This window comes from Bombina bombina, chromosome 9 (genome assembly GCF_027579735.1).
Source record: "Bombina bombina isolate aBomBom1 chromosome 9, aBomBom1.pri, whole genome shotgun sequence".
In the NCBI taxonomy this organism is placed as follows: Eukaryota; Metazoa; Chordata; class Amphibia; order Anura; family Bombinatoridae; genus Bombina; species Bombina bombina.
The window spans coordinates 101,809,242-101,822,193 of record NC_069507.1 but is presented as its reverse complement, the minus strand read 5'-3'; the positions used below and the strand labels follow the sequence as shown (position 1 = coordinate 101,822,193).

At 34.8% G+C, this 12,952-nt stretch overlaps 1 protein-coding gene across 1 annotated transcript in view; it reads left to right on the top strand.

Annotated features, from left to right (window-relative positions):
* The window catches only part of P2RX3 (purinergic receptor P2X 3), a 136,763-nt gene extending 124,406 nt beyond the window's left edge, over positions 1-12,357 (top strand). Inside the window, exons 11-12 of the mRNA XM_053691680.1 lie at positions 11,620-11,697; positions 11,979-12,357. Coding sequence (XP_053547655.1) covers positions 11,620-11,697; positions 11,979-12,095 — 195 coding nt within the window. The 3' untranslated portion in view covers positions 12,096-12,357. The remainder of the gene's footprint in view (positions 1-11,619; positions 11,698-11,978) is intronic.
* The last annotated feature ends 595 nt before the right edge of the window (positions 12,358-12,952 follow it).

Below are 12,952 nucleotides of genomic sequence, written 5' to 3'. Positions count from 1 at the left end.
CTTGCCACCAGTTTGGCTATATTTCAGAGCTGCAACATCACTGGAGTGCCCAAAAGCACAAGGTGTGCAATACTCAGAGACATGGCCAAGGTAAGAAAGGCTGAAAGACGACCACCACTGAACAAGACACACAAGCTGAAACGTCAAGACTGGGCCAAGAAATATCTCAAGACTGATTTTTCTAAGGTTTTATGGACTGATGAAATGAGAGTGAGTCTTGATGGGCCAGATGGATGGGCCCATGGCTGGATTGGTAAAGGGCAGAGAGCTCCAGTCCGACTCAGACGCCAGCAAGGTGGAGGTGGAGTACTGGTTTGGGCTGGTATCATCAAAGATGAGCTTGTGGGGCCTTTTCGGGTTGAGGATGGAATCAAGCTCAACTCCCAGTCCTACTGCCAGTTTCTGGAAGACACCTTCTTCAAGCAGTGGTACAGGAAGAAGTCTGCATCCTTCAAGAAAAACATGATTTTCATGCAGGACAATGCTCCATCACACACGTCCAAGTACTCCACAGCGTGGCTGGCAAGAAAGGGTATAAAAGAAGAAAATCTAATGACATGGCCTCCTTGTTCACCTGATCTGAACCCTATTGAGAACCTGTGGTCCATCATCAAATGTGAGATTTACAAGGAGGGAAAACAGTACACCTCTCTGAACAGTGTCTGGGAGGCTGTGGTTGCTGCTGCACGCAATGTTGATGTTGAACAGATGAAAACACTGACAGAATCCATGGATGGCAGGCTTTTGAGTGTCCTTGCAAAGAAAGGTGGCTATATTGGTCACTGATTTGTTATTGTTTTGTTTTTGCATGTCAGAAATGTATATTTGTGAATGTTGAGATGTTATATTGGTTTCACTGGTAAAAATAAATAATTGAAATGGGTATATATTTGTTTTTTGTTAAGTTGCCTAATAATTATGCACAGTAATAGTCACCTGCACACACAGATATCCCACTAAAATAGCTAAAACTAAAAACAAACTAAAAACTACTTCCAAAAATATTCAGCTTTGATATTAATGAGTTTTTTTGGGTTCATTGAGAACATGGTTGTTGTTCAATAATAAAATTAATCCTCAAAAATACAACTTGCCTAATAATTCTGCACTCCCTGTATTTCCTTAGCTTGAGTGCTTATGCATGAATTAACTAAAAGAACAGGATCAACAAGAGGTTGAAAAAGTATGCATTTCTTTAGCACTTCATTCTCCCCTTGAGAGTTTATACTTAGAACACATTTAATAGGATGAAGTTGGTGATTGGGATTAAAATTTAACCTTTATTAGTTTTATTAAAAAACAGAACACACAACATAAAGAGTTAAAAAACACAAAAAGTAGGGGCCCATAGAACGAGTTTATCAAGTTACTCAGTGCAGTTAGCAATATTATTGAATTCAATAAGTGTGAGAATCTGGTCACTTGGCTGTGTACTAGGTAAGGAGATGGAATGTATTAAAATCTCCTAAGAAAAGACAAATGGATAAACTATGAGTAAGTTTTGCTGAGTGTAAAACTAACTCAGCAATGGGTTAAGTACTGAGGTGTTTATCAGATAAGTTTTCTTAAGTCTATTATATTTGTTCAACTTAAGAAAATAGTGCTCAAATAGATGAGCAATTATTTATAAAAATAATAAATACCCATACTGGTTCTCAATCTATTGGTTGACTTTATTAACAGTCTGATGTCTCTCGTCATTGGCTCAGGTACTTAGATTGCCTTGGGTCTGCAATCTGTACTTCAATTTTTAAATTGTTGTCTAATAATACAGGATAGTTGGCACATACTAGCTAAACCGATTAGTTAGCTATTTTAGCAGTCTATCACTCTCAGAGAGTGATGTAACTAAATATCTGTATGATATATACTAGGTTTATTATGCTTAGTTACGATTATAACACCTTGTATAGGGGAATGCTGACCAAATTGTTACAAATGTATAGTATATTGTAACTAATATGGTTATATAAATATAAAGTATCACTATTCAAAGTTCAATGTGAATATTTTTACTCGGGCTGATTGTAATTGCAGCCTGAATGTCCCCTAAGGGTGTTAGCCTTAATTTTGTATGTCTGTAGTAACCGATGCATGTAATGCCAAGTAATTTCTATGTTACTCAGGTAGCGGCTAGTATCAGTTGATCACTAAATTAGATTGTCATCTACATAATAGGTTAAACCTAGAATACTAGAAGAGTATTAAATTATATTAAAGATATACTTTCTCTGGAAAGTGCTCTCAAGTATTGGTTTTGAGATTAAATAAATCCTGTGGTTTGTTGATGCCTCACTTTAAAATTAAAGCGGAGGTTTTTTAGGCACTAGACACACACTTCCATCATTCAGATTCACATCTCCATTTAAGTTAAATTCTAAAAAAAGGTTTTTTCAAGCATAACACTGATTCACACTAGGTAAAGTTAAATAAAACGTAGGTTTGGCAAATTTTGTCAATCTCTCAGAGTATAGATGCCTCGTTCTAATGTATAGTACATTTTAAGCAGCAATATTGCTAATGTTAGGCAGCCCAAACTAGATGCAAAATTAAAAGATATCGGGGGTTGAAAGAGGTTCAACACCCTCCCCTGACATGTTTCGCCGACCTAATAGCGGCTTTTTCAAAGGTGAGCGCGCGCTCGCGCCGTCGGGTGTTTTATCACCTAAGCTCCACCCTAGTTTGCAATCGGGAGCAAATCCGGGCCATCCTTACTCGAGGAGGCACGGCAATCAGAATTGAACAATGTTATTGTGGACAGGATAGGTTGATGGAAATATGGGTAGGATTTGAGGATAGGAGAACGGATAACTGTATATTGTGAATGAACTCTGTATATGTCTTTATTTTTAATCTTGCCGATTGGGTGCGATATTCAATAGGTACATAATGATGGTATGATAAGGATAAATGAAATGAAATAACAGTTCAATATTAATGTCTATAGTAGTATCATATTGATTGTATATTGGTTCATATTCGAAGTTTGGATATCATCAATTTATAATTGATATTATATCCAAACTTATAAAAACGATCATGTTGTGTGAAAAAGATATATATTTAAACAGAAACTTATATATTATTAGTTTCTATCAGGATCTTGTAATATTTATATTAAAAGTAAAATGGATTCTTTATATTCCTTATATAGTGTGGTATGAGGTTATCAGAGTGGAAGGGTTTGGGTGAAGTGTAGAAAAAAAGTATATTTAAATAGAAACTAGTATACTATTGGTTTCTATCTGGATCTAATGATATTTATATTCAAACTGAAATAGATTAGTTATATTCCTTAAATAGTGTGTTATGAGGTTGTGAGAGTGAAAGGGTTTGGGAGAAGTGATGATGCATAGTGAATGTAATCTGAACTAGGGTTATTGGTGTGTGACAACTTGACTGGGTGATACAGAATAGAGAGTGAAAGGGGAAAAAACAGTGACATATTAGTGCACGAGACCTAATTGAAGGATAGGGTGATTAAATAAACTATTACGGTGAAATACATGGATATGAATAACCATGTTAATATTGGGGTGATGACAAATTATAGGACGTGAATTACACTTGGAAAAGGGGGGGGGTTTATTAGGGAGGAAAAAAGCTTAGTATAAAGTTAGAAGTGCAAGGATATATTCTAATTATATGAGGATGATGGTGATAGTGATAAGTATAATAAACTGAATTGAGGAACGAAGAAAAATTCTATACTAATTAAATTGTAAAAAATACATAAAAGCTGAAAATTGAATACAAAATAATAAAAAATAAAAAATATTATTAATGAATATTAATTAATAATGTAAATGATTTTAATTAAAGGGTGTTATCAAAAAAGAACAAAGAAAATTTTCAGGATGTGATTGCATCTCATAATTGCAAATCGATTTTTGTTATATTATTATAATAATAACCATGTGTATGTGGAATAAAATTCATTTATATATTATTCTATGTGTCCTATGTTGGCGGACACTGACTATCAAGTGATTATTTATAGTGTGAGAAAAACGAAAATATGATAAGAGGATGTGGGTGGGGGAAAGGGAAAAGGGGAAATATAGGATTGGAGAAACTGAATATAAGGATATAAATATCTTTATATAATGAAATCATGTAGAGAAAAATATTAATTGAATTGGTTGTGATGACTTTGGTTGAAAAAATTGTTCTGTTTTGTATGTAAAGATATTTAATTTCTCTACTAGAACACCACCCCTGTATGACCAGGCTGGATTCTGTAAGTGTGGTCATTAAGCAGTGGTTTTGATGATTGATTTAAATAAACATAGAATAATTATTTAATTCGTTCATTCCTTTGGGATATACTCAGTCCATCAGATAGATCCATTTGGTTTCCATTTTAAGGCGTGAATTCTCCAAATCACCCCCTCTCAGTCCCAATAAAATCTTGTGTATGCCATAACATTGCAATTCTGAGGTCTTGTATTGGTGGTGTTTCATAAAATGTGACGCTACAGAAGTAATTTTTTTGTCTTTGGACAAATCTTTGGATGCATTCCTAATATTGCGGGGATGTTCCATGAGTCGTGTATGTAGTTTTCTCGTCGTCATCCCTATATAGATCTGCAGACAGGTACATTGTAGAGCATAAATAACTCCCATGGAGTTGCAACTGATGTACATTTTTATGAGATGTTGGTTGCCGAATCTGTCAATGATAGTCTTTTTCTTATTACTCATATGACTGCATGTGGAACAACTACCACAGGCGAATGATCCCTTTTCAGTTGGTCTCCGCTGGGGATTTTTCTTGGTGTAATGACTTGGAGTAAGTAATTCTTGAAGATTACAAGAACGTCTGTATCCAATGTCAGGTTTGTCCCCAATAAATTTGGCTAGATTTCCATCTAGTTGTAGTAGATGCCAGTGTATGTAGTTTTCTCGTCGTCATCCCTATATAGGTCTGCGGACAGGTACATTGTAGAGCATAAATAACTCCCATGGAGTTGCAACTGATGTACATTTTTATGAGATGTTGGTTGCCGAATCTGTCAATGATAGTCTTTTTCTTATTAATCATATGACTGCATGTGGAACAACTACCACAGGCGAATGATCCCTTTTCAGTTGGTCTCCGCTGGGGATTTTTCTTGGTGTAATGACTTGGAGTAAGTAATTCTTGAAGATTACAAGAACGTCTGTAACCAATGTCAGGTTTGTCCCCAATAAATTTGGCTAGATTTCCATCTAGTTGTAGTAGATTCCAGTGTATGTAGTTTTCTCGTTGTCATCCCTATATAGGTCTGCGGACAGGTACATTGTAGAGCATAAATAACTCCCATGGAGTTGCAACTGATGTACATTTTTATGAGATGTTGGTTGCCGAATCTGTCAATGATAGTCTTTTTCTTATTAATCATATGACTGCATGTGGAACAACTACCACAGGCGAATGATCCCTTTTCAGTTGGTCTCCGCTGGGGATTTTTCTTGGTGTAATAACTTGGAGTAAGTCATTCTTGAAGATTACAAGAACGTCTGTATCCAATGTCAGGTTTGTCCCCAATAAATTTGGCTAGATTTCCATCTAGTTGTAGTAGATGCCAGTTTTTACGGATTATATCTGCAATCTGATTAGACTGATCATTGTATGTCAAGATCAGATGAGTTTTTTGGTCAGTTTTCTTGGTTTTGACTTTTAATAGATCAGCTCTGGGAGTATGATAAGCTCTGCTTTTGGCTTTCTGAATCGATCTTCTGCTGTATCCTCTGGCCAATAGTCTCTTTTCAAGTTCTGATGCTCTAGTTTTAAAAGTTGCCTCATCAGAGCAATTCCGTCTCATTCTAAGAAATTCGCCTACTGGTAAGGACTTGGTGGTATTTCACTTGTAGCATACAGAACATTGTTGGTGGCAGTTTTCTTCCTAAAGAGATCAGTAATTAGACATCCATTATTTTCTTTATGGATTCGTAAGTCAAGAAAGGAAATTTCAGTTTGGCTCTTTTCATAGGTTAGCCTAATATTCAAATTGTTTTGATTCAGACTTGATAGAAACATTTCCAAGTCATTTTGAGTGCCTTCCCATATAAACATGACATCATCAATATATCTTATCCATAGAGGGATATTTTGGATATATTGATCATTGGTGTCTGTGAATACGTTGGTTTGCTCCCACCAGCCAAGAAACAGGTTGGCATAGGTGGGAGCACAGGCTGTACCCATAGCGGTACCCTGTGTTTGGAGATAGAATTTGTTGTTGAACAAAAATAAATTTTTGGTAAGGACAAACTGTAATAAATCCATGATGAAATGATTATGTTCATCCCTTTCAGTACTGTCCATATTCAGAAAGTGTCTAACTGCATTGAGTCCTTGTTTATGATTAATGCTGGTGTAAAGAGATTCCACATCCGCAGTCACTAACCAAGCATTTTTGGAGATGTTAATGCCTTCCAGTTGTTGTAATACTTCCATCGTGTCACGGACATAAGGCAAGCATTTACATTGATCTCAGATTGAGACAATTTCTGACGCAACTCCCATCCTATGTCCGTGACACGAAAAATTTCTTTTTGTTCAACAACAAATTCTATCTCCAAACACAGGGTACCGCCATGGGTACAGCCTGTGCTCCCACCTATGCCAACCTGTTTCTTGGCTGGTGGGAGCAAACCAACGTATTCACAGACACCAATGATCAATATATCCAAAATATCCCTCTATGGATAAGATATATTGATGATGTCATGTTTATATGGGAAGGCACTCAAAATGACTTGGAAATGTTTCTATCAAGTCTGAATCAAAACAATTTTAATATTAGGCTAACCTATGAAAAGAGCCAAACTGAAATTTCCTTTCTTGACTTACGAATCCATAAAGAAAATAATGGATGTCTAAGCACGGATCTCTTTAGGAAGAAAACTGCCACCAACAATGTTCTGTATGCTACAAGTGCTCATGCACCAAATACCACCAAGTCCTTACCAGTAGGCGAATTTCTTAGAATGAGACGGAATTGCTCTGATGAGGCAACTTTTAAAACTAGAGCATCAGAACTTGAAAAGAGACTATTGGCCAGAGGATACAGCAGAAGATCGATTCAGAAAGCCAAAAGCAGAGCTTATCATACTCCCAGAGCTGATCTATTAAAAGTCAAAACCAAGAAAACTGACCAAAAAACTCCTCTTATCTTGACATACAATGATCAGTCTAATCAGATTGCAGATATAATCCGTAAAAACTGGCATCTACTACAACTAGATGGAAATCTAGCCAAATTTATTGGGGACAAACCTGACATTGGATACAGACGTTCTTGTAATCTTCAAGAATGACTTACTCCAAGTCATTACACCAAGAAAAATCCCCAGCGGAGACCAACTGAAAAGGGATCATTCGCCTGTGGTAGTTGTTCCACATGCAGTCATATGATTAATAAGAAAAAGACTATCATTGGCAGATTCGGCAACCAACATCTCATAAAAATGTACATCAGTTGCAACTCCATGGGAGTTATTTATGCTCTACAATGTACCTGTCTGCAGACCTATATAGGGATGACGACGAGAAAACTACATACACGAGTCATGGAACATCTCCGCAATATTAGGAATGCATCCAAAGATTTGTCCAAATTACTTCTGTAGCGTCACATTTTATGAAACACCACCAATACAAGACCTCAGAATTGCAATGTTATGGCATACACAAGATTTCATTGGGACTGAGAGGGGGTGATTTGGAGAATTCACTCCTTAAAATGGAAACCAAATGGATCTATCTGATGGACTGTGTATATCCCAAAGGAATGAACGAATTAAATAATTATTCTATGTTTATCTAAATCAATCATCAAAACCACTGCTTAATGACCACACTTACAGAATCCAGCCTGGTCATACAGGGGTGGTGTTCTAGTAGAGAAATTAAATCTCTTTACATACAAAACAGAACAATTTTTTTCAACCAAAATCATCACAACCAATTCAATTAATATTTTTCTCTACATGATTTCATTATATAAAGATATTTATATCCTTATATTCAGTTTCTCCAATCCTATATTTCCCCTTTTCCCTTTCCCCCACCCACATCCTCTTATCATATTTTCGTTTTTCTCACACTATAAATAATCACTTGATAGTCAGTGTCCGCCAACATAGGACACATAGAATAATATATAAATGAATTTTATTCCACATACACATGGTTATTATTATAATAATATAACAAAAATCGATTTGCAATTTTTATTATTTTGTATTCAATTTTCAGCTTTTATGTATTTTTTACAATTTAATTAGTATAGAATTTTTCTTCGTTCCTCAATTCAGTTTATTATACTTATCACTATCACCATCATCCTCATATAATTAGAATATATCCTTGCACTTCTAACTTTATACTAAGCTTTTTTCCTCCCTAATAAACCCCCCCCCTTTTCCAAGTGTAATTCACGTCCTATAATTTGTCATCACCCCAATATTAACATGGTTATTCATATCCATGTATTTCACCGTAATAGTTTATTTAATCACCCTATCCTTCAATTAGGTCTCGCGCACTAATATGTCACTGTTTTTTCCCCTTTCACTCTCTATTCTGTATCACCCAGTCAAGTTGTCACACACCAATAACCCTAGTTCAGATTACATTCACTATGCATCATCACTTCTCCCAAACCCTTTCACTCTCACAACCTCATACCACACTATTTAAGGAATATAACTAATCTATTTCAGTTTGAATATAAATATCATTAGATCCAGATAGAAACCAATAGTATACTAGTTTCTATTTAAATATACTTTTTTTCTACACTTCACCCAAACCCTTCCACTCTGATAACCTCATACCACACTATATAGGGAATATAAAGAATCCATTTTACTTTTAATATAAATATTACAAGATCCTGATAGAAACTAATAATATAAAAGTTTCTGTTTAAATATATATCTTTTTCACACAACATGATCGTTTTTATAAGTTTGGATATAATATCAATTATAAATTGATGATATCCAAACTTCGAATATGAACCAATATACAATCAATATGATACTACTATAGACATTAATATTGAACTGTTATTTCATTTCATTTATCCTTATCATACCATCATTATGTACCTATTGAATATCGCACCCAATCGGCAAGATTAAAAATAAAGACATATACAGAGTTCATTCACAATATACAGTTATCCGTTCTCCTATCCTCAAATCCTACCCATATTTCCATCAACCTATCCTGTCCACAATAACATTGTTCAATTCTGATTGCCGTGTCTCCTCGAGTAAGGATGGCCCGGATTGGCTCCCGATTGCAAACTAGGGTGGAGCTTAGGTGATAAAACACCCGACGGCGCGAGCGCGCGCTCACCTTTGAAAAAGCCGCTATTAGGTCGGCGAAACATGTCAGGGGAGGGTGTTGAACCTCTTTCAACCCCCAATATCTTTTAATTTTGCATCTAGTTTGGGCCGCCTAACATTAGCAATATTGCTGCTTAAAATGTACTATACATTAGAACGAGGCATCTATACTCTGAGAGATTGACAAAATTTGCCAAACCTACGTTTTATTTAACTTTACCTAGTGTGAATCAGTGTTATGCTTGAAAAAAACTTTTTTTAGAATTTAACTTAAATGGAGATGTGAATCTGAATGATGGAAGTGTGTGTCTAGTGCCTAAAAAACCTCCGCTTTAATTTTAAAGTGAGGCATCAACAAACCACAGGATTTATTTAATCTCAAAACCAGTACTTGAGAGCACTTTCCAGAGAAAGTATATCTTTAATATAATTTAATACTCTTCTAGTATTCTAGGTTTAACCTATTATGCAGATGACAATCTAATTTAGCGATCAACTGATACTAGCCGCTACCTGAGTAACATAGAAATTACTTGGCATTACATGCATCGGTTACTACAGACATACAAAATTAAGGCTAACACCCTTAGGGGACATTCAGGCTGCAATTACAATCAGCCCGAGTAAAAATATTCATATTGAACTTTGAATAGTGATACTTTATATTTATATAACCATATTAGTTACAATATACTATACATTTGTAACAATTTGGTCAGCATTCCCCTATACAAGGTGTTATAATCGTAACTAAGCATAATAAACCTAGTATATATCATACAGATATTTAGTTACATCACTCTCTGAGAGTGATAGACTGCTATAATAGCTAACTAATCGGTTTAGCTAGTATGTGCTAACTATCCTGTATTATTAGACAACAATTTAAAAATTGAAGTACAGATTGCAGACACAAGGCAATCTAAGCACATGAGCCAATGACAAGAGACATCAGACTGTTAATAAAGTCAACCAATAGATTGAGAACCAGTATGGGTATACTATCTTGTATTAACAGACAATAATTGGAATCCAAGTACTGATTGTAGGCACAAGGCAATACAAGTACATGAGCCAATGAAAAAAGATATCCAAAAAATATAAAAATCGGTTACTTCACCTACATTTATTATTTTTATAAATAATTGCTCATCTATTTGAGCACTATTTTCTTAAGTTGAACAAATATAATAGAACTTAAGAAAACTTATCTGATAAACACCTCAGTACTTAACCCATTGCTGAGTTAGTTTTACACTCAGCAAAACTTACTCACATTATACCCATTTGTCTTCTCTTAGGAGATTTTAATACATTCCATCTCCTTACCAAGTACACAGCCAAGTGACCAGATTCTCACACTTATTGAATTCAATAATATTGCTAACTGCACTGAGTAACTTGATAAACTCGTTCTATGGGCCCCTACTTTTTGTGTTTTTTAACTCTTTATGTTGTGTGTTCTGTTTTTTAATAAAACTAATAAAGGTTCAATTTTAATCCCAATCACCAACTTCATCCTATTAAAGGTGTTCTAAGTATAAACTCTCAAGGGGAGAATGAAGTGCTAAAGAAATGCATACTTTTTCAACCTCTTGTTGATCCTGTTCTTTTAAAGATTTTTTACTACATAAAGATTTTTGAACTCATGGGTACATTAGTAGGACAGATATAATGTTTCTCAGTAGGGGAATCTTTGTTATCATTTTATATTACTTCAATGTTCGTGCAATTTATCTTTTAAATAATTCAATGTTTTTCCCACATATTGAGCATACAATTAAATACAATAGCCTTGTAGTTCTGTAACAAACAATCTTTTGGGTCCTCCATATAAAAGCCTTTATTATCAATATATTGTCACTAAGTGGATGTGGTTAATTAATTTATCCTCTGTAGTCTAATGCTCTGTAGTGTTTGTGGCTGTATAAACTGCATACCTTTTTGAAATCTAGCCCATATTGTTTTTTGTTTTTGTTTTTTAAAGTTGATATATCACAATAAATATCTTATGACAGTAATACATTTTGCCAAGGCTAAATGGAAACATTATTAAATTTATAAACAGGTTTTAGTATGCACTTTGAAACTTATGCAACAGCTTTTATGAATTCTACTGTACAGTAGATCACACACAAAAATTTAAATGCAGGTTTTGATACTGCGATTCCAGGCTTCTTACTATGTGCTATATTTTCTCTCTTTAATCCAAATATATTACTACCATATTGTTTTCCAACTGTATCTTCTGAACTCTGTTTTTGTGTCTTGTAGGGGACTGTTCTGTGTGATATAATTTTATTAAACTTTTTGAAAGGAGCCGACCAATATAAAGCTAAGAAGTTTGAGGAGGTAAGGAATACGATGGGAAATTAGATAAAGTGTAACAATACTGTAAGAATTGTGGTCACTATCTCAAAAATCATTTGCAATCAGAGAGTCAGGATAAAATGGAGTTGAGAAAATAATATATTGATGTTTTTGCATGTTTTGGAAAGTACAGAGATAGATAAGAGAGAGTAAAAATCACTCCTATGGAAATGTGATAGTTGAAAATTTTACAATCTGTATTAAATAATTTGGCCATTCTATACCTCCAACTCTTCCATACTCTTCTTGTGCTTGTTTCCCAGGTCTCAGATTCCAGCCCACCTTTGGGAAGTCAGATATATAAAAGTGACCAGACACTGACTGGACGTGGTGATGAGAAAAGATCTACAGATTCTGGGGCCTATTCTATTGGACTGTGATATTCCTTCTGCAACTTCTGTACAGCAATCATGTTCCCACTTTGTTATTTCCCTTTAAATACTCTTATTTCAGTTTGGTTCAGTCTAACCTAAATGACGGACCTGCAGGCTATCTGTCTTTTTACCTTTGTTATGTGACTTCTGTAACTTCTCTAGCTCCCCTATGGCACAAAGTACATTTTTGCAGGTGCATATTTCTTGAACTAAATCTCAATGTGATTTCTTTAAATTTATCGGCCAGAGTAAATTCTACTTTAAAATATTTGTTAAACGTCTTTAAATATCCACTTGGATCTCAAATACAGATTTGTTTATCACTCATTTTATAAGATCGTAAACAAAACTTATCTCCACATGAGATAAGAACACTGGTCCCCTGGAGTCTGTTCTTTATTTCTAACTAATATGGTTTAAACTTAAAGGGCTATCGTTTTGCCCTGTCAACTCGCTCAATAAATTTGAACTGATTAAGGATATACACTTATTCTCTAGAAAGATGCTACTTAAGAAAATATATGCCTACAATCCAAATATCCTCAATGCAGATGATTTAGTTACAGCTGATTTATTATGTGAATTATCAGAAAGCAGTACTGACATGGATAATGAGAATTTGACACCGACACCACAAGTCTGGAAGTCAAATGTTAAACCTAAGTCTACATATACTCCATCCTTATCTTTATCACCTGAAATACAAGTTTTTTGTAAAATGGTTTGCCAGAAAATTGAACAGATACCTATATATAATGTTAATAACAATTTGAGCAGTCTTGAAATGCAAGCTTTGAGGGAGATTGAATCATGGCAAGATATTCTGATTAAACCATCAGACAAGGGTGGGAATGTGGTCTTAT